The sequence below is a fragment of the Pteropus vampyrus genome, unplaced genomic scaffold (assembly GCF_000151845.1).
Source record: "Pteropus vampyrus isolate Shadow unplaced genomic scaffold, Pvam_2.0 Scaffold146, whole genome shotgun sequence".
Lineage (NCBI taxonomy): Eukaryota > Metazoa > Chordata > Mammalia > Chiroptera > Pteropodidae > Pteropus > Pteropus vampyrus.
Window position 1 is genome coordinate 1,232,087 of NW_011888927.1, and position 21,550 is coordinate 1,253,636.

Below are 21,550 nucleotides of genomic sequence, written 5' to 3' on the forward strand. Positions count from 1 at the left end.
GTGGTTGGTAGAATAATGATCCTCCAAACAAATCCACATCCTAATCCCAGGAACCTGTGAATATATTATCTTATGTGGCAAAAGGGACTTTGCAACTGTGATTAAGGATCTTGAGTTGGGGAGCGCATCCTGGGCTCAATGTAATTGTAAGAGCCCTTATAAGAGAAGGCAGAAGGGTAAATTTGAGAAAGAGATGTGATCACTGAAATAAATAGAAATTGGAGTAATGCTGGCCCATGAAGCAAAGGGAGGCAGGCAGCCTCCAGAAACTGGAAAAGGCAGCAGATTCTATCCCAGAGCCTCCAGAAGGAACATAGCCCTGCCAACCCATTTTAAACTTCTGAACTCCAGAACCGTAAAATAAAATTGTGTTATTTTAAGCCACTAAGTTTGTGGCAATTTGTTACAACAGCGATAGAAAACTAATACAGCAAGCAAGGAGCCTACTGGTGCAAAATTTAAGACCCTCTCAGGGTGAGGCTAACAGTCGAGTACAGTATCTAATGGCAGTATGTCAATTTGACTGGGCTACAGGGTGCCCAGATATTTGGTCAAACATTATTCTGGAGGAAATTAACATCTAACTCTGTAGACTGAATAAAGCAGATTGCCCTCCTTGATGTGGGTGGGCCTCACCAGTTCAAGGCCTGAAAAGGCTTGACTGCCTTCAGCCTGGGACATCAGCTTTTCTCTGCCTTTGGACTCAAACTGAAATATCAGCTCTTACTGGGTCCTGAGACGGCCACCCTATAAACTGGAACAACACCGTTGTTTCTCCTGGGTCTCCAGCTTGCCCACTCACCTTGCAGATTGCGACTTGTCAGCCTCCCTAATTCTGTGAGCCAATTCCTTATAATAAATCTCCTTTTGGTTCTGTTTCTCTGGAGAACCATAATATACTCACAGGAGATCTGAGAGGCACTGTTTCATGGTCTCCACAGTTCATCTTGGGCACTACACATATCAACGTACCAATGTTCCACACAAACTCGGAAGAACCTCCTCTATAGTTCCTGTGAGCCTCTGTTGCTGAAGGAAAATTTAGAAGGAGGAGGTTAGTGGAATATATAGCCCTCACCACCACAGGTGATCTCAGGGCCTCAACTGATATTCATCTCCTCTCCTTCCTCCACCTTGGCAGGTCTTTGTGGCTTACTTGATGGAGTAACCTAAACATCCTTGAGGGGTGCTGGCCAATAAACATAAAAAGGTTTGTTTCAAATTGTCTATTAATTTGTATATTGTCTCACTGGTTTTAAATTTTTAAGCTTCAGACAATCGTTGAAAATAATTTTTAATGTAATGTTAAATAAGGTCCCAATTTATCACAGTTCAAACTACATCCTCTTTGAGACACAGCACCCCTCTTTTGCTAATAAGGTAATACCGTGAAATAAGATCTCTATGTCCTTATATGTTGTATCACCTACAGGAACAAGAATAATCATATAAAAGGCCAGAACATCTGCTTCCATTGAATCAAATACCAGGATGCCCCCAATTCACTAGGTTATGTAAATAAATTTACTTTTTTTGAAAAACAGTATTCACTGGCAAAACAAATCAGAATCTGTCAAACCACACAAATAAAATAAATAAACGCATAAACTCAATTCAGTAAATCTTTATTGAGCTCCCACAGGGTGCATGAATTTAGGAGCTATCATTTGCATAAGTAGAAAAGTGGTACTTTAACTAGCCCTTTAAAAAAAAAAGCAAATCACAACTTCTATACATATTTCAAGTGAATCATTTAATGTGAGGCTCAGTTTGATATTACCCTAAGTATTAACATAAGGAAATGGGAAACTATAAACGTTTTCCCTGCTACCAAAAAATGGTTTGAGGCCAGGATAAACTAGCCTGTTGGTCTAACAAAAGCTGATCAAAAAGGCTAGAGAATCTGGAAGTAAAAAATCTACTTGGAAGCACTGTCGTTTGAGGGCTCATTCCCCTGAGGGCAACGAAATGCTGAAAAAATGAACTGGCTCAAAAATTATATTTAGAGATCAAGAAGAGATATTAGTCACAGCTTTGGGGAAAAAAACTGAGAATAGATGACCCTAAATGTGGCTAGAGTAATAATTCTAAATTCCCTGGAGTCGTAACAGCACTCTGAACTAACCAAAGGGGCTATAAACTCATGCTTTGAACAGAGTGGCTTTAAATGATAGATTCTCCAGTGCAACTGTATCTTCAAGTATAATTCTAGTGTTTGTATACAGAAGAAAAAGCAGCAGGGAGAAAGTGTCAAATACATAGGACATAAAAGGATCTGGCAGCCCTAGAATTCCCAGTTTGAGTCTTTTTCATCAGGAAAATCACACTCTGACTCAGTCCAAGGAGACGCTGGAGGCAGTGCTATTGATGGCGTGTGATAAGCAGGAGGCAACAGTGAAAGTATTGAGTCCTGGCTTTTTTCTTTCATCTGTTAAAGAAACTCAAAATAAGGCTGTTGGCACATAACTTCAATACATTAATTTTGTTGGCAATAAATAACTTTTAAAGAAGTAATATTAAAAGTGTTTAAAATTGTTTTTAGGTATTTTCACTAAAAATGCCTTTGATTCTGGTCATCTGAAAACAGGAAGAAGTGCCAGCCCAAACTGATTTTTATCAGAATTATTTTGCCCTTAAATCATTTCTAGCCAATACAGAAAGATAAAATGTCTCTAAATTAAAATATAAACTGAGGATATGACAACACATGATGATATTCCATTGTTTTTTACTCATTCTGTTTTGCCGAATGGACATGTATTATTAGAATGTCTATAACTGAATTACCAAAAAAGTTTTGTTTTTAACTTTCTTTCGCAACAAAGGTATTATTAAGAACCTTGGCCACCAAACTATCCCATTAAGTGAACAAAATGAAGTGACTTTTAAAAAGTATTTAAAAGCATTTAAAAACTATCAAAAAGTTGATAGATCAGCTTACCTGTTTGAAGAAAACATGGGACAATAAACTGCTTGCTGATGGCCTGAAAAAAAATTTTTTAAGTTATATAAAAAAAAGGGGGGGGGCTCATATTGGGATGTCGATTTTTAGGTGTAAAACTATATTTGAAATTAGGTTTCAAGCTATAAAACCCCATACTAAAAATTAAAAGGAAAAATAATGCATGTCAGGAGGCCCAGTTCTCAGCTATATCCTTGACTAATGGGAAGAATTAATTCTAGAGATATCTTTCATTTAGTCCATAACTCAACATTTATTGAGCACTAATTATAAGCGTGTGCAAGGCATTAAGGGGCTAAAAAAGATAAGACATACCTTATTTCCAAAATACTAATGCTAATATATATTATAATAATTTATATTATTTTAATAGCAGCCACTAACATTTTGTACTGCTTGGAAGTTTCTAAGTGTCTTAACATAAGGCCCATACAGAATAACCGATTTTTACAAAGTGCCTTGGTCAGGAAATGATAAAGCTAAGACTGGAGCCCAAGTCTTCTGGCCTTAAATCTAGTGTTCTCCCCATCTGTCGCCTCTGCTTGTTTTTAGCATTGATATTATCTGGAGTAGACGATAGTTTTTTGATCAAAAAACTGATAAAAGATTTGAATTCAGTGGGAAGGGACGCTCACAAAGCATCTATAAAATATCAACGCATGTGTTTTATGCTTTTCAGAAGTGTACCATAGTACCTTTTCTCGGGATCTTGTTGCAGACAGAGCTGAACCAAGCTAAGGAAGGCAGGGGAGAAAGTTTTTGACGGTGTTTGCAGTCTTTCACTATTTACTGTGCGAGTTCCGCTGGAGACAAGTACACTTTCTCCAATCCCAGAGTCAACACCCGATCGGGAATTCTTCATTCTGGATTCTGACTGAGGGAAAATACTGACATCCAATGGGCTATAAGGAGGACCTTTCAGTTTCTGTAACAGCATCTAAAAGAAAGAAAAATTTCCTTCGATACTACTCTTCAGGCAGAATATTAAAACAATGACAATAAAGATCCTAAGAGTCTACAACAAAGATGTTTAACAGATAGTAACTAGAACATAAGGGATCATACGAAAAGAAAGTAGTTCAGGGATTTTAGTAGCATTTACCTGAGTCCTATGCATGTCTTGGAAAGGTACCTGCCCACTGGCCAACTCACATGCTGTAATCCCAACACTGTAAATATCTGACTTTACATTATATCCATGTAAATCCTGTAGAACAATTAATTTGAAGTCCTTTAGTGTAAATAACTTAAAAAGTTACATATATGGGCTTTTTTGATAACGGATGGTAAACAATAAGAAAAAACTCCTAAGTGGGAAATCAAGCTATATCTAATATATTGTATACATTTTTAGATTCCTAACATAATAATTTTGACAAGAAAGAGAAAAAGTCTTACAGTAGCAGGCCATTCACCAATCCAAATATAAGGTCACAATTGTCCTTTAGTCAAGTTCAGAAGACACTCAAGACGCACAGACAACCCAATGCAACGGCCACACCTGACCTGTCTCAGTAGTTCTGGACTCAGCCACGGCTGCACTGATGTGCTGAACTGTGGGAAATCATACACAGCCCTATGCCTCTGTCCGTGCTTAACCAAACTATGCAGATGGGACAGGCCAGAGAGGGTCACTAGGCCATCGCCAGAAATGAGGATATGGCTGGCTTTAAAACTCCTAGAACAAAAAGAAAAAATCCTAAATACTAGGAAATTGGCCAATGAAGAAAGAATAAAAATCTGGTCAGAACAAATCTACATATGCTCTTGGAAATTAAATACTCTTTATAACATAGCAGCACACTGCTATGTTATATATATATATGTATGTGGGATATGTTCAGGGGATTAAGGAATCCTTTCAGCTAGTTAATAGAGCATTAGAACAAGGTCGATGTAACTGTCATCGACATGATCTTTGGAAGTGCTAATATTTTTTTTCAAACTTGGACTCAAATTATTAATTTCACTATGTTAGGATGCTATTGCAAAACATCCGAGGAGAAGTCTAGAAAAATCAATTAAATAAAATTTAAAGCATAAAGTTATAACTTAAATGCAATATTATCCAGTAAAAGACAGTTTCTCATGGTATTAACATTATTTATAAAAATATGTCTTGAATGTCTTATTTCTTTTATCAAATAAATTACAATAGAGCCCTGTTTTTCATCCAGAGCACTGAGTTCCTAATAGACAAACAGAATAGGATGGCCGATAGTCCGGTAAAGTATAATAAAACCTTGAGTAATTAGAAGACAGTCTGTTAGAAATCTTCAGTTAAGCAGAACGCCACTAAAAAACAACAAATAGTAAGAAAAAAGCTTTAAAGAGCTTGAAACAATAAAGAAAGAGGCTTATTTAAAAGTAACTTAATTAAAAAGGAAAACAAAGTCCCAATATATCTTAGAACAGCACTGTTTTAACATCCAGCCAATTACTTCTGCATCTGCAGTTTGGTAACAAGAGAATTGATTGACATTTAGCATGATAATATTAAAGTGTGGCAAAATATTTAAGAAATCAAAGAAAGGTTTAGTTACAATTTGTATATGATATAATTACGACAAAAAGCTGAAAAGCAGATAAAGAAGCTTATTTGATTAAGAAAAAAAAAAAAGAGCTCAGTAGGATTCCAATTCCATTCCCTATGGCTTATATGCCTCATCCAATTGAGGCTCGAGCTCCAGGGGGGCAGATGCTTACCCCAGCGCTGAGCACAGCACATGGCACAGAAGAAGTGGTGAATGAACACAAAACGTCAGCATCTACAGTATCTACTGACACCTTCTTCCCTCAATTTTTATTTACAAATTTCCTATTCCTTCTTTCTAACCATCAACTGCTCCTACCCAAAAGCTCTCTAAAAGATTTCTTCCACTTAAATTCTTTCATTTTGTAAAATACAACTAAGTAAATACCTGTGAATACAGCCATTTTGGTGCAGATAGTTCAACCCTCTCACTGCTCCAAAGAGAATGTTTCTTATTAAAGTTTCACTCATTCCTTCAGGAAAATAAGTCCTCAGGAGTTGACTTGCTGAACCTGAAAGAAACCCCTGAAATCTTTAAATGAACACTGAGAGTGATTTTGCTTTTAGCTGTTTTAAATGTTTTCAACCATAAACCTACATAAATACACACACACACACACTTCTGTTACATTTTAGAGTCTAACCATTTTCCTATGCAAAGATTATTGTCCTTCAAACATCTTTAAAGATTTTCTAGTGACACGAGATTAGGAAAGAGAATTAACAATTTTCAGTATTACTCAAAAAAATACATATTGTACATATGTGTGTATATATATTATAAATCTATATCTATATTTTTAATATATATTATATATATAAGTTTTTGAGAAAATTCACAAAAGCTGTCCTAAAAATCAAAGTTCTAAGATCTATTTATTCAACACACTTATTGAGCACTACTTTTTGCGAGGTTCTATATCAGCACCTGGGTACCCTAAAATGAAAAATACATACATGATTCTGCCCTCAAGAAGCTCCAGTCCTGTGAAGGAGACAGGTACACACGCAGATGTTTACAATGCAAAGAAATAAATTTACAATGCAGAGAAATAGGGATGGAAATGGTGTGCACAGGTAGAATAATGCTTAAAAAATAATGGTAACTCTCCACTGAGAGAAAGGAAACTGAAGGGAAGAGACAGCTTTTTCAAAGGCATGGGCTTCTTGGAGAAGCAGTGGTGGTTCACTGACCATCAGCCCCATTCTACTTTTTTCTGAAGACTAAAATTCAACATGAACCAGATTTATTTTAATTTTATTTATTTATTTTTTTTAGGTGAGGCCACACTTGATTGACCTCACAGATTGCAAGGACCTTGTCAGTTTATGATCCCTTATTTGTTTGTTTGTTTGTTTGATGCCTACAGCACCTGGTCTTCCTACGTGGTCTCCCATCCAAGTACTAAATAGGCCCAATCCTGCTTAGCTTCTGAGATCAGATGAGATCGGGCTTATTCATGGTAGCACGGCTGTAGCAACATGAACCAGATTTAGATATATATCATAAAATCCAGAATCGGCCATTAGATTTATAAATTAAAAGTAATGAATCATAAATCTAAGATCCTACTTATAATTATAGCATCCAGGCTAAACTATGAGTTATTTTGTCTAAAATGAGTTTTCTTACCATAGGCCATAAACGGAGAAATAACCCAAAGCCAGCTGCCAACAGTGAAAACAGTCCAGTAAGTTGTAATATTGGGGTGCCGGAAAAAGTGGGATAGAATCACTGATTTCTAGGATAGACATAAGACACAATACATTTAAAAACAACCTTTTTTTCCTTAAGATGAAGATAGCAGCTAACAGTGGAACTTATTAGTACTAACCACTGTTCTTAGTGCTGTCATCTCTTTAAATCTCACAACCACTACATGAAGTCTGTGATATCATGATTCCCATTTTACAGAAAAGGATACTTAGAAATTAGTTAGAAAATTTGTCCAAGAGCACATAATAAAAGAAGTGAACGTGGGATGGGAACTTACACGATCTGACTCCAGAGGCCATACTCTTATTAACTATTCTATGTTCTCAGTATAGAAACATTTAAAATTATATAAAAATTTGAAGATAAAAGTCACTGATAATACTACATCACAAAGAGAATCACTGTTAACATTTTTGTATCATTTCTTCCAATCTTTTTTTCTGTGCAATATACATGTGCACATACAAATATTTTAAAAATTGAGACAGTATCAAAACAAAACCCTTTCTCTATATCGAAAATGATTAGTGACAATAAAAATGGTATTATATTATTCCTGAAATGCAATTCTGTTAAGATTTATCAATTCAGAAGTTAATTTTACTCAACCGAATGAAAAAGAAACGTTTTTTTTTTTTTTTTTTCCTATATGACTATTTGTGATTGGACCGACTAGGGGTTTTATAAATCTCCAGACCAGCATTTTGAATATGATATTCATTTGAAGGGATTTAGAGTAGCTACAGTTTGATTATATTTATTCTTCTATGGATCTGGCTTCCAAGTATTCTTTCCAATTCCGTAACTGTATGTTTATTAAAAGAAATCCACCTTTCTCTACCAGAAACTATGAATTTGGGGAAAGAAATTCTTCCTCAGATAGACATAGTACATGAAATGCATTATTTTTTCATATTGTTACTTGTAAAGCTTTCAGGCGTTCTTCAGTGCAGTTTTCCAAATTTGTAATTTTTATAGTCACCAGTGTTCCTGTAGGAGTATGCCGTGCAAGATGGACAGAAGTCAAGTTGTCAAATCCTCTTCCTATAATCAGACATAAAACTTGTGTTAACAATCAAAGAAGAAAAACACTGATAATTTGGACTTCATCAAAATTAAAAACTTCTGCTCTTCAAGAAAACACTGTTAAGAAAATGAAAAAGCAAGCCACTGATTAAAAGTATTAATGTTTATAATCCACAAGATTTAATCCAGAGTATATAAATAACTCTTAACAACTCTATAATAACAAAAACCTCAATTAAAAAGTTTATAGATCTATAAAAGAAGATATAGGAATGGCCAATAAGCACATGACAAGATGCTCAAGACAGAAAAATGAAAATTAAAACCACAACAACATATACCATTACATACCTGTTATAACTATTAAAATTGTGATTTGATAAACAAATTGTGATATATTCAAACAATGGAATGCTATTCAGCAGTGCCCTACACCCACTCCCAGTCCCTGGCAAACAATGATATAACTTTTGTTGTATAAAGTGTTATAAAGAATGTCGTCTTTTGTGTTTGGCTCCTCTCCTTTTTAGCTTAATGCTTTCGAGATTCATCCATGTTGCTGTATGCTTCGGTAGTAAGTTATTTTTTATTTCTTAGTAATAATTCACCCTATGGATTATTATCACAATTTATCCACTCATAAGTCGACAATTTGAATTTTTTTAGTTTTTGAAGACTATGAATCAAGCTGTTAAAAGCATTCTTTAAGTAGACATGTTTTCATTTCTCTTTGGCAAATACTGGTGAGTGTGACTGCTGGGTCATGTATGTATAACCTTATAAGAAGTTGCCAAATTGTTTTTGAAAGTGGCTGAACCATTTTGTGTTCCCAAGAGCAATGTATAAAAGCTGCCGTTGCTTGATACACTCACCAGCATTTGATGTCAGTTTTTAAAATGTAAAACACCTGGAGTGGCACCTAATAAACATTAGTTCCCTCCCTCTCTCCAGTCACCAAATTCATCCCTTTAGTGTCAGCATCACTTTCTGTCCTCTTTCCCTGGACAGATACAGTGACTTCCTCACTATGCCCTGTATTCTCGACCAGGGTGTGCATCAAAATTACTGAAGGAACGACTTCAAAAGCCAAAGCCTCCATTCACCAGAAATTTTGATTCAATAGGCCTGTGGTGGGATATAGGCATTGCAATTTTAAAAACTCAGGTGATGAGGATGATACTTCAGGTGATGAGTGATCTGCTACATCTTCCAGACTACTGCCTGAACTGCTGCGAGCTGTCCTTCTAAAGTCAGCATTTCAGCAATAGGACAGTACTACAGGGCAGCAGCTGAGAGCTCAGACCCCATAGTCAGAAAAGTTTATTTCAGATCACTAGCTATATGACTGTTACTTAAATTCTCAGAGCCTCAGTACCCTTACCTGAAAAATGGGAGCGGTAAAAGGGTGAAAAGAAAAATTACATATAAACCGTTCAGCATAATGCCTCTTAGATACTATTATTACCATCACCACTATTCCACAATATCTTTCTAGCATGGAGAGGATAAATTCCAAACTTTTGCCTTAAATCCTTTGAGTAATGAAGTGGGTAAGTTGTAAGGGCTGAATGGGTCTGAACTTTTAAATTCACCATACAAAAACTTTCAATGTGTTCTGAACCTCCCTTTCCAGGTTTATCTCCTACAACTGCCTACTCTCCCCTTATTCCCACGTCTAAGCAACTGTGTGGTAGTCCCTTTCTAACCACCTTTCCTCAGTCATCTAATGAATTAATATTTTTTATCTTTTTAAAAGTGATACCATCTGAACCTCCTTTCTAATTTTAGGGCATTTCCACCCTCATGCTATTTTAGAAAAGGTCAGATCCTTACTCTCTCTTTGTCTCCTTCACCCTGGCATGGGAGGGTCAATGACCTAAACTTGGTCAACTGGAGGATGGAGTGAGTGACATAAGGAAGCAGAGGCAGTCAGAACTCACTGCAGTGGGGTCCTACATTGATGCTGTCAGTACCGCACTAGAGAGTACACTACCTAGGCTGCTCCTATGCCATGGCCCTGGCATGGTTCCAGTAACATAGCTTCTCTTGGCTTCTTCCAAGCCTATTTATTTTGCTAGCCAATAATTCTGTGAGTTAGCAATATTGTTCAAAAAATTCTTCTTTTGTGTTAGGATTGTTTTCTGTTATCTGTAACAAACACCCTGACTAGAACATGTAGCACTTTTCCTCATCCTTCAGGATCCAGCCCCTCTTTGCTATCTTTCTTGACTGAGGTAGAGAGTTGGATGCTCCTAACACTGAGCACACCTCTACTAGAGTATCTTCCAGTGCATAAAACAAGGCTATCTTCCCAGAGAGAACGTGAACTCAAGTGTTTACATGGCTTTATATCCCTAGCACCCAACATAGCACCTGTTCGTAGTACTTAATAGATGTTTCTGAACACTCAGAGCAAATGTTTCACATGTATAAGGCTATAAACAACAACCCGCACTGTTCCAAACTTAACTGAGAAAGGTTTCTACTACAAATGGGATTTTAAGTAAGTTTTTAAGTTATAAGAAACTAACTTGGTTAAAGGACTATGATTGAAAAGTTCCTTGTGTAATCAATTTCATTTCTAACACTGAAGGATCAATTATGTGAAAGCCAGGATTATTACCTATTTCCACTTGGAGTTCATAGTGAGAAACATTGGTGGAACAGATCACTTCACTGGCTCTAGTAGATGGAGGCAACCAGGAAAGGGTTCGCTCATCAACCTGCATTGTTTTAAAAAGATGAAAACAAAATAGATATAAACTTTTTTGGTCCCCTACCGCAATATAAAATACAAATATATTTTTAAACACATAAGTGCTTAGTAAGAAGGCACTGAAAGGTGGCTTAAGACACTGTTTTAAGATCCAAAAAAGAGTTTACAATTGCTAATAATTGATATTAGTTAAAAAGCTATCAGCCTGTAAAGGAGGAGAGGGCAGAAAAAACAGATTTATAGGTAGCAAAGAATATTTTCAAGCACAATTTTCAGTAAACATTTTTAGGAGTTACTAAGAATGGCTATTAATTCTTCAGGATATCTAACAAATATATCAAGGGAAGAGATGCAGAGACCCGTGAAAGACAGTCCGTGCTCATGCACTTGCTTCAAGTGGTCACCAGTTATATCCATTAAAAATAGAGGTACCTGCTCAGCTAGAGGAGGTGTTAACAGTCAAGGAACGATTTCCACACTGCATCTATTAAAATTGCTGAAGAGGTTTTTTTCACAAGATGAAATTAATCAGAAGAGAGATCAGAAAGAAATTAAACATCAAGAGATGGGAGAACAGAGTATAGACCTCCTGAGTTAATGATCATATACCAATATGGGGTGTCTCAAAGAGGTGCTTTGGAGTCAGACAGCTAGGTTTGCACCACTCTCAGTGGCAGTGAAATAACATGCACACAGGAGAAAGAAGAGGCCGACATCACTGATGTCATATGATAGCCAGGAGGATCTCCCAAAGGACACCAGTATCCAAAAGACACTTAGGAGCCTTTACAGGCACCAACAGATGGTAGGAATCTTACTGCTACCACCAGGGTAGAGAGAAAAAAGATGAGAGTTAGAATGATATTACTATGTGCTAGGACTTGTGCTAACTACTTTTTACATTCTTGATTCTACATGTTCCCTAAACTTTTGAGAGAGCAGAAAAAATATAATTATAAGGTCATGGCTAAAGATGAATAAAGGTGAATATTGTTCAAGAGGGATGAAAGATTGTAAAAAGAAATTCTACTATACAATTGGAAATAATCTCAAAGAAGAAGAAAAAAGAAATCTAAATAAATCAATTTAATTTCTTTAGAACAGGCAGTCTTCAAATAAACTCAGATGTAAAGAACACACAGAAGAGATAGAAGAGCATGTAACAATTTTTTTAAAATTTAAAGTGATAACCTATAAGACTGTCAGGAAGGCAAGGGAACAGAATGAACTGAGTCTTACAGTTTACTGCTTGAAAAATGGAATAAGGTCACCAAAAGATAGACTGAAATCAGACTAATCAACCTGTACTTTGCTTCCATCTTCTCCATTAGAGAAAATAGTCTTCTCTAAACTAGAAAGAATGTATATGTTGTAAATAAATAGCTGAAGTCTAAAACAGGTTGTTTTAAATAGGTTCAAACCTCTAGGTCAAAGACAATTGCATCCAGGGTATTAAGTTTGCAGACATAGTAGAACTCAGACAAGAAACCATAATGGAAATAGTCAAACGATGACCCAATTTTCAAAAAAAAAGTGGGGGGAAGAAAACTACCAAGGACCAGCTTGATGAAGTTGCCCAATAAAGACTGATATCAAATTACTAGATAGGTGAATTATGGATGCTTAACATGATAATCACGAAAAGACAGTATAGGTTTACTAAGAGTAAATCATCCCAAACTAACCTTTCTCTTTTTGATTTGATGACTAGAGAATTAGAAAGCAAAAAAAAACAAAGTCTTGAAGAGATATGTGTATAACCATGTTCACAGTAGTATTATTCACAATAGCTTGATGTGGAAGCAACCAAGTGTTCATCAACACATGAATGAATAAGCAAAATGTGGTATATACATTCAATGGAATATTATTCAGCTTTAAAAAGGAAATTCTGCAATACTGCAATGCAAATAAACCCTGAGAATATTATGCTAAGTGAAATAACTCAGTCAGAAAAAAACAAATACAGTATAGTTCCACTTATATTAGGTACTAAGAGTAGTTAAGATCACAGAGACAGAAAGTAGCATGGTGGTTGGCAGGGGATGGGAAGGGAGAGAGAATTCTTTAATAGGTATAGAGTTTCAGTTTTAAAAGATGAAAAGAGTTATGAAGATGAATAGTGGTGATGGTTGCATAACATTATTAATGTATTTTATACCACTCAACTGTACACTTAAAAATGGTTAAAATGATAAATTTTATATCACATGAATTTTGGAAACGCGCACAAGCGCACACACGCACACACGCACACACACACACAGCAATGCCTGTGGAAGACTTCTGAGTTCTAGGCCTCTTTCGCAGCAACAGCAAGGAGATAACAACAGATACTTTACTCTCTGGACACTATCTCAATCTAAAGGGTAATACCTGAATGAAAACTAGGATCAGATGCTACATCCTACTATACAAAAAGACAGGTAACTGGAAGACTTTAGAGTGTTAGTAAGTAAAATGTGAAATGACAAAAAAGAAGCCAGCTGAGGATAGGATCAGAATAAATTTATAAACAGGATTAAATGGGATTACCTTACTTTGTAGGAAACAAGCCACTTGCAAGGAGGGTTCCATTTTGTTGTAAAAATTATAGTATAAAGTAAGGATGAAGTGGAGGAGGAAGATCCAAGAATAATATTTATTCCCAAGTACGTTTCTTTAAATATTATTTACATCAAGCATTGCCCAGAGGAGACAAAGATGAGAAAGATAGGATGCCTATTTGATGGGGATCATGTTATAACTGGAGAGATATCCATCATTGTGAGATAGTATAGTAAATGCTTTTATGGGAATGTCTAAGATATGTAGGAGCATAATGTAATAAAAGGTATGAGGAAAAGCTTCAAAGATGTGACATTTGAGCCAACTCTACAAATGAGAAGAAATTTTAGAGGTAAAAAAGGAAGATGGGTATTTCAAGCAGAAAGAAGAGTATGTGCTAAGACTTAGTAGCAAGAAATAAAACTCGAAAATTAAGACATGTTCCAACCACTCCTTATACCATGCTAAATTTAGGCCTTCCCCTTCACCCACCTGGAAAACCTCTACTAATAACCTAAGACTCAGTAACATTTGTCCTTGACAAACTGATTCTCCCTGTGGTGGATACTATGGTGCACAGCCAGATCTCCTTTAAGAATGGCGGCACTCATCTCCCCAACTACCAGGACAACTGAGTCTTGTAAAGGGAAATACCCTCTTCAGATGCTGCCCTGCCCAGAGTTACAGCACTTCCCTGGGGGCAGCCTGTATTTAAGACTGATGGATACAGGAGTAAAATTGCCCAGAGCCCTTGGATAACTAGGTCATTTAGGTACAGCCATGCCAGCTCCAGAGATGCTCACTGGACCGGCTAAGGCCTCTATTCAGATTTCCTGGGTACAACCAACTCTGCCTCCCTCACCCCTCACAAGTGTTGGTGAGGAGGACTTCCCAATAAACTTCTTGCATGCAAAAAGAAAAAAAAAAGTTTAGGCTTTATCCCAGAGGCTTTGGAAACCAATGAAAGTTTTAAAACTGGAAAGTGACACGGCAGACCTGTATTGCTAACAGTGTTGAATACTGATCTGAGTGGTGAAAGGTTATGTGTGTGTGTAGGAAACTAGAGACAATGAGTTTACCTGCAATAGTCTAGGTGAGAGATGATGAGGTTTGAGTAGCAGCAGTGATCAGGTGAAGGAGGGAATAGACTCAAGGGCATTTCAGATACAGATTCATAAGACTTGGTATGTAAACTAGATATGGGAGCAGAGGAAGAGGCAGAGGATAACTCCATAGTTTCTAGTGACTAGTAAATGTGTTTTCATTAGTCAAAGCAGGAAATACAATGGGTTGGTGAAGTGTGAGTAAACATTAAGGTTTTACTCAAACTTCATAGAGATGCCTTTGAAAACCCTAATCTGAGGGATTCTACAGACCCTCTGGTGCTCAGGAAGAATCCAGGGTTGCAGGTAAAAATTTGAGAATCATCAGTCCTGACTGATGCCAGGGTCTCCTCATAACCTGAAGGAAAACCTGAGGTAGCTTGAGGACAATTTGAAATCTGAGCAACTGAAGCCATAGAAATAGGAGAGACCGCTCAGGGAAAGCTGGTTTAGGCAGAAGAGAAGAGGTCAATTATAGATTTCTGGAGAGTAACAGGAGTAGGGGAAGAATAAATAGTAAAATATACTGTAAAGAAAAGAGATATAGGAGGAATAGGAGTGAATGGTACTACAGAAGGCAAAGGAGTATTAATTATACTCAATCATTTTCTTACCAAGTATTGATGGATACTGGTTTCAGACTGTGTTTCTGGTCTGAGTGATTCAACTTGTGTTCGTGAAGCACAGAAACAATCCTGGAAATTCAGAAATGGATTAAATAAGCGAAAAATGAGTCATAAGATAAGTAGGGGTGGTATGTGGATACAAAAAGATCTGGTGACCAGGGTGAGGAGCAAAGGGAAAGGGTGGCATGCAAGAGCCTGAAACTGAAGCCAGGATCCACACCTGGAGGTACATAGTATGGGAAAGAAAGGAGAGGCAGGTGGATGCACAGAAGACAAATTTAATATCTGCTATACTTGGCATTATCTCTAATCTTTGTCCTCCCTTCTGGAGGTGATGGTATAAATTCATTTTTACAGCTGGTATTAATATTTAACCTTTCATCGACTTGGCAGTTTTTTTCTGAATAGTTAGCTAAAGATTATTCTGCTGTACTTATTAAAATCCTTTTTAATTTTGATCCTCAGTTTTTCTTAAGTGTAGGAACCATTTTTATCCACATTAAACCACATATTGAGTATATTTGGAACCACTTTTGTTTCTTAAAGTGATAAACACCTTTAACTTCAACTCAAAGCAAATTAAAAGACTTAGTTCATTATCACAATTTACATTTTCCTGCATTTTAACTCATGATCCTATTATCACATATAGCCCATAAAGAAATGTAACACCTACATATGACTTATCTCATCATCAATTAGTGGAGTGAAGTTGGCCTTATAGCATTTAGGAAGAAAGGACATGTCAAATGAAAAGTATAAACAAATTGTATGAAAGAGATTTTCATAATAAATTATTTTCAAGCATGTCATGAACACTCATTTTTATATGAACATTAGTAATCAAACATCCTTTCTTTTAAAATATGTCTGGGAGATGGGGTAAAAGGGATCAAATATGTGGTGACATTAAAGAATTAACAAAACCAAGTGTGGGAGCCAGAAAATAAATGAATAAATAAAACATGCCAGAATTTTTCACCTAATCAAACCAACCATTTTCCCAGTTAGCCTGAATTACTGATTATTTTAAGTTGAATTCAGATAGTCTGTATACCTTATTAATTTTATCAAAATAATTTTATATATATCCCCATTGTTATTATGTAAAACTTGCCCCCGAAGAACAGAAGTTAACAATGTTGAGAATGAGTTTCTCATGGGCTTCTCTAGTAAGCAATATTTCACACGTTGTCACAGCTCTGGGAGAATTAAGCACATCCTATGTGACCACACTGGAAAGGCTTCTTGGAAGTTTATGCCTGGTTTCCTCCAAAATTCACTTTATGTACCTTTTCCCTTTGATAATATTGCTTTGTATCCTTTTGCTATAATAAATCTTAGTTGTGGGTATGACTGACTATATGCCAAGTTTTGCAAGTCCTCCTAGCAAATCACCAAACCTGGAAGTAGTCTTGCGGGGGGGACCTCTGCCACAGCTATCAAAAGACATTCAAGCATATAAAAAGCCTTTCTCTCTAAAAAAGGCCCATCACTTTTTTTGATGAAAGAGAAGTTAATTTAAGACATATTGGGCGTATTTATTAAAACTTAAATTGACCCTGATTTACTTTCAAAGTAAGAGTATGATCCATGCTTTCAGTTTATAAAGAAAACATTTTATAAACATGGTAGACTTCCATTTCAATATCTTATATAAAATTTTCACAGTGCAAGAAACTGGTCACTATTGAATATGAAGACAGCTAAAACCAGCCAGTATTACAAGGCAGAATATTTTTGCTGTTCCCTCCTAAAAAATGTGAGCATGTTCATTAGCTGCCTGGGTTATAAAAAAAAGAATTACAAAATAGTCATATTTTATCCTTCAAAACATTTTTATATCCACATTGAATCAATTGGATGCTGATGAATATAATAGCTCATGAAAAATCTATACGGTGATCTCTTTTAGGCAGTATGATGATTTAAAACCATCCAGGAGAAAGCTCCTCCAAAATATTTTAGAATGTGATTTTTTTAATCCATTATCATAATAGCCATGTGAAAAGCAGTTATACTCTGGTGAATCTAAAGGAAAATATTTTACTTATGCTGCTCCTTTGAAAACACCATTTTTTAGCTTTCAAGCAAAGGGTAAAAGTTGAATGAGGAGGAATACTTCATAAGTAAAAATATCGACTTTATCTCAGTTGTATAAATATCTCATTTAGTAAAAAACATAAATATTTTCATTCAAAGAATTCTAAATATTTCATCGTTTCAGGAAGACTATCATTTAAAGTAAAATTATTAACAAATTGAATGAATATAAATCACAAAATCCATAATTATGTAATAATAGATTAAGATATCCTTTTTGCAAAATTTGGAAGCCCTGGGCAACCATGCAGCCTTCTGAATCTCAGGATCTTCATCTATCAAATGCCCTTTTATATCTCATCCAACTTACAAACTGTTATAAAATTGTTCATCTTAAGTAATCAAACTGATCCATATTTTTTAGTGAATAAGAATTTACTGGAACACAGATTCATCTACATATGGCCGATGGCTGCTTTCACACTGGAATAAAAGAAGAGTAATTTAACAGAGACCATATAGCATACAAATACTATCTGGCCCTTTACAGAAAAAGTTTGCTGATACTTGCTTTGAAAAATGAGGTAGGTATTTCATCTCAATGTATTTTCCAGATATAGAAAGCTCCCACTTTTAAGTAGAAAAACTATACTTTAAACAAAAAGTAAACATACTCTGTATTTTCTACATAATACAGTCTCCTAACTTCATAGTTCTGCCTCTCAGACTTGGCAAATAAAGGAGTTGATTGGCAGATCTAAGTTTGAGCCCTGGCTCTAATTCTTTGCAATCTTGGGCCTAACTCAAAATAGGATTATACCACCTGCCCTGCCAATCACTCACAATTTTGAAGACTGAAAGAGATATAATGTATGAAAGTATTTGTAAATTACAAATCATCATCCAAATGCACCCATCACTTTCTAAAAGATCACTGCTTTAATATAATAATTCAAATATTCGAGTATTGTATTCTACATAAGACACGGTGAACATCCTAAATGTTCGGTAAACTTAATCTAAAGCAGATCCCATGGATCTAAAATAAACAGAAAACAAGTTGGTACCTATATATCACATTATATGTTGATCCAAATGTTTTTTGTCTTGCTGTTAAGTCAAGGGGTTACTTTTAATACTATTTCGCTTGTCTTTAGTAAGATGAAAATTTGTAAGATGGATTTAAAGATTTAAAGGATAAGGCATAGTTAACTGGATGAGAGAGACATATCTAAGTACAGTATATATATGAGAAAAAGTGGGCAGGGGTCAAAGGAGCAGAATAATGAGTATATCAAAAAAGTATAAGAGAACCTCTTTTTTGAAGAGACAAAAACTGAATGAGAATTTAACTCATTTCTTAACATCTCAGAGCCTAAGACTATCCCATCGGAATCTGCCTTTTATGGTTCGGCATTAACATCTAATTACTCTGATGGCACAAAATTAGATCCACATTAACAAAAACTTACCAGAAGAGACATTGAATCGCTTTAGTTCACAGAAACTGATAAAAATCCATCTATTACAGAGAAGATTTTTGCCTTATCTTCAAGATATAGAAATATTCTACTGAAAAAAACAAAAGCAAAATAATTGAAATTTACATAAACATTCCTTGAAGAACTAGTTGCCATAAACCCACACAATATTTAGGCAGCTATTCCTTACAAAGACTGGAGACATTCCTGAAAAGTGTCTTTTAAAGCATTTCTGTTTACTTGGGATCTGACATCACAACAGAAAGGCACAGTGAAACTGAAAGGAGGTTCTGAATATTTTCAAAGCCTCCGAATACCTGCATCTATTCTTCCATATCTTTTCTGTACTACTTTTTTAAAGGATCCTAAGCAAAGGTGAAAGCAATACAGAAATGTTAGACCCACTTTTGATGTAAATAGTGCCACTTATAAATATGCCCCAAGAATTTCCAACAATGCCACTTATAAGTAAACTTCGAGGTTTCCAAAACTTCCTGATCAGATTACCTATTAAACCATCCCTGACCAGCAAAATTGGGAAGAATCAAGATTAGTAACAGACAAGAAATTCATAACATTTTCTTGTTGCCATGTTTTTAAAAAAAGAAAATTTTTTCAGTGTGCAAGTGAAAGTATTATTTTCTGTAGGTTGAATATTTTAACCTTATGATATTTAGTTCTTAATTATATTCTTGTAATGTACTGACAGATATGAAAGATATATGGATTATTATTCAACTAATCCCTGTCTACTTCCACTAATAAAGAATTACTCGCAATAATTTATGAAGACTCTGCAACAGATTCAGAGATTTAAAATAGTTACTGCTTCAGATTCAGGAACTACAAAAGCACCACCAAAAGTTTCCAGATCTTTCCTAATGTTCTAAACTTGCTAGTGCCTGGGTGTTTGTTTCCTTACACCTAATCAATATAATATCTTCTCTTTCATATAAATTGTGCTTCACTATTTCATTTTAATTAATTCCTCAAGTTTGAGCAAGGCCTCTGCAAATATCTGAGCAAAATGAGAAAGAAAAGGAAAATTTTGTAAACCATAGATATTATAGAGTGGTACCCAATTTTACTGCTCAGGAAAGATGTGAATTTATTCAGGATGTTCAAACCAAAGGTAGAGAATGGGAAGAAGAAACTGAAAGAGTATGATTATTTCATCATCTGCCATTCACTATCATTGATTTAAGGCGCTAGAAAGGAGGAATGCAATGCCTGCCCTGCCCATCTTCCAGAGTGATTGAGATCAAATGAGTTACTTCATCTGAAAGTACTGGTAACTACCAAACACTGTATCAATATAAGAACTTGAGTGGATGCTCTAAAAGGCACACTCAATTATATCAATGCAAAATGGGATGGCTCATTTGGAAAGCTAGTTGGCAATGTTTCCATAACCAAGAAAATGTTAATACCTGTGATGCAGTAAAATGTTCATTTCTAAGGAAATAAGCAAACAAATTAAGAAACCATATACACATAGAAAGTCATACTATAATGCGAAACAGCCAACTATTCATTCTGCAGTTGTTTAATGAATGGCTGCTATGGATAAGGCACTGTGCTGGGCACTGGGGATACTCACTGGTCATCATGCACATAAGGCCCTGACCACCTGTAAGCTTACCATCTCACAAGCAGAAAGACTAGGGACATCATGATTAACTAAATTTTCTGGTTATTAGAATTTTTTTCCTGCTTTTTCCACTTAATATCAGTAAGCTCTTTCTTAAACAATAAAAACTTTAAACTGTTACACTACCTATTTTTCAGAAAAACTCAAAAGAAACGGGTACAATCTGTGAGAATTGTTAATACTAAAGAGGTTGTCCCCATGGGGTTTAATTCCAGAGGTTTTTGCTTTAGATATGCAAGATTATTAAGAGATAATTTTACAAGACATTTTGAGGTCAGGGCAGCAGCTGCACCTAGTAAGGGCTGGGAGGGGGGTGATTTGCTGTCATAATTTTCTCTGCGTGCTCTTTCACTAGGTATGAATATAAAAATACTTTTTTAAAATTTGTATTTCAGAGCCTGTTTCTAATTAATGTATGCATAAGTAAATCGGTGTGGTCACTTGCGCTTGTATTTAAAAAGCTAATTAGAATAAAGCTTTATAAATAATTTAAATTTGTTCTATAATAAAATGGTTCATCCGAAGACTTTAACCCGAAAGGCTGACACTGTGAAAATCAGGGGCTGCGTCTATTTACAGAACTCGAGTTTTGAGTTAATCATCCAAAAGAGTCCATTGTTATAGGGAATGCAAAAAATAAAAATAAAAAAATAAAAAATAAAACCACCTGCTTTAACTCTCTGCTGAGTTTTAAAATTACTGTAATTTTCAAAGTGATCTTGGAAACCCATATCTCAAAAATTATAGTGACACAACTCAGTAGAATTTTCCAAACTTAGTATCATGAGTCATGTTTTCAAAAAGTATTTACTGAACGCCTACTGTGTGCTTTGTGCTAGGCAGACGCTGTGTCACAATCCCTATCAAGTTTTGAGGAATAAAGTACTGTACAATACAAACCCACGAGGGAAAAACACAACGCTGAACTTAAATATCGAGGACAAAACGAAGCTTGAGCATTTGCTTTTGTAAAGGTTTCTTCCTAGGCCTGCTTTGAGGGGACTTTGTAGCGAACTCGCAGAAGGTGGCACTTGGAGCTGGCGCTGGAGGGTGTCTTGTGTTTGGAAACTCCACCAGACTCGTGAGCGCGGCCAAAGGTGAGAGCTTTGGGGGAGACAGCGCTGCAGGCAGCTTCGACCCGCGCA

At 35.7% G+C, this 21,550-nt stretch overlaps 1 protein-coding gene and 1 pseudogene across 5 annotated transcripts in view; both read right to left on the reverse strand.

Moving 5' to 3' along the window:
* Positions 1–1,609: 1,609 nt before the first annotated feature.
* The window catches only part of STRADB (STE20-related kinase adaptor beta), a 21,018-nt gene continuing 1,077 nt past the window's right edge, over positions 1,610–21,550 (reverse strand). The window contains exons 2-12 of one of the 5 annotated variants that reach the window (XM_011369154.1): positions 18,746–18,845; positions 15,219–15,299; positions 10,862–10,961; positions 8,135–8,256; positions 7,129–7,237; positions 5,884–6,007; positions 4,469–4,640; positions 4,065–4,169; positions 3,658–3,899; positions 2,942–2,984; positions 1,610–2,428 (exon numbers count right to left, since the gene is read on the reverse strand). In XM_011369154.1, the coding sequence (XP_011367456.1) occupies positions 2,285–2,428; positions 2,942–2,984; positions 3,658–3,899; positions 4,065–4,169; positions 4,469–4,640; positions 5,884–6,007; positions 7,129–7,237; positions 8,135–8,256; positions 10,862–10,961; positions 15,219–15,299; positions 18,746–18,757 (1,254 nt within the window). In that variant the 5' untranslated portion in view covers positions 18,758–18,845 and the 3' untranslated portion in view covers positions 1,610–2,284. Of the gene's footprint in view, positions 2,453–2,941; positions 2,985–3,657; positions 3,900–4,064; positions 4,170–4,468; positions 4,641–5,883; positions 6,008–7,128; positions 7,238–8,134; positions 8,257–10,861; positions 10,962–15,218; positions 15,300–18,745; positions 18,846–21,550 lie in introns of all 5 variants that reach the window. The other 4 variants (XM_023535990.1, XM_011369156.2, XM_011369155.2 and 1 more) reach the window with 4 other exon arrangements.
* Positions 6,857–6,975, reverse strand: LOC111745091 (annotated as a pseudogene).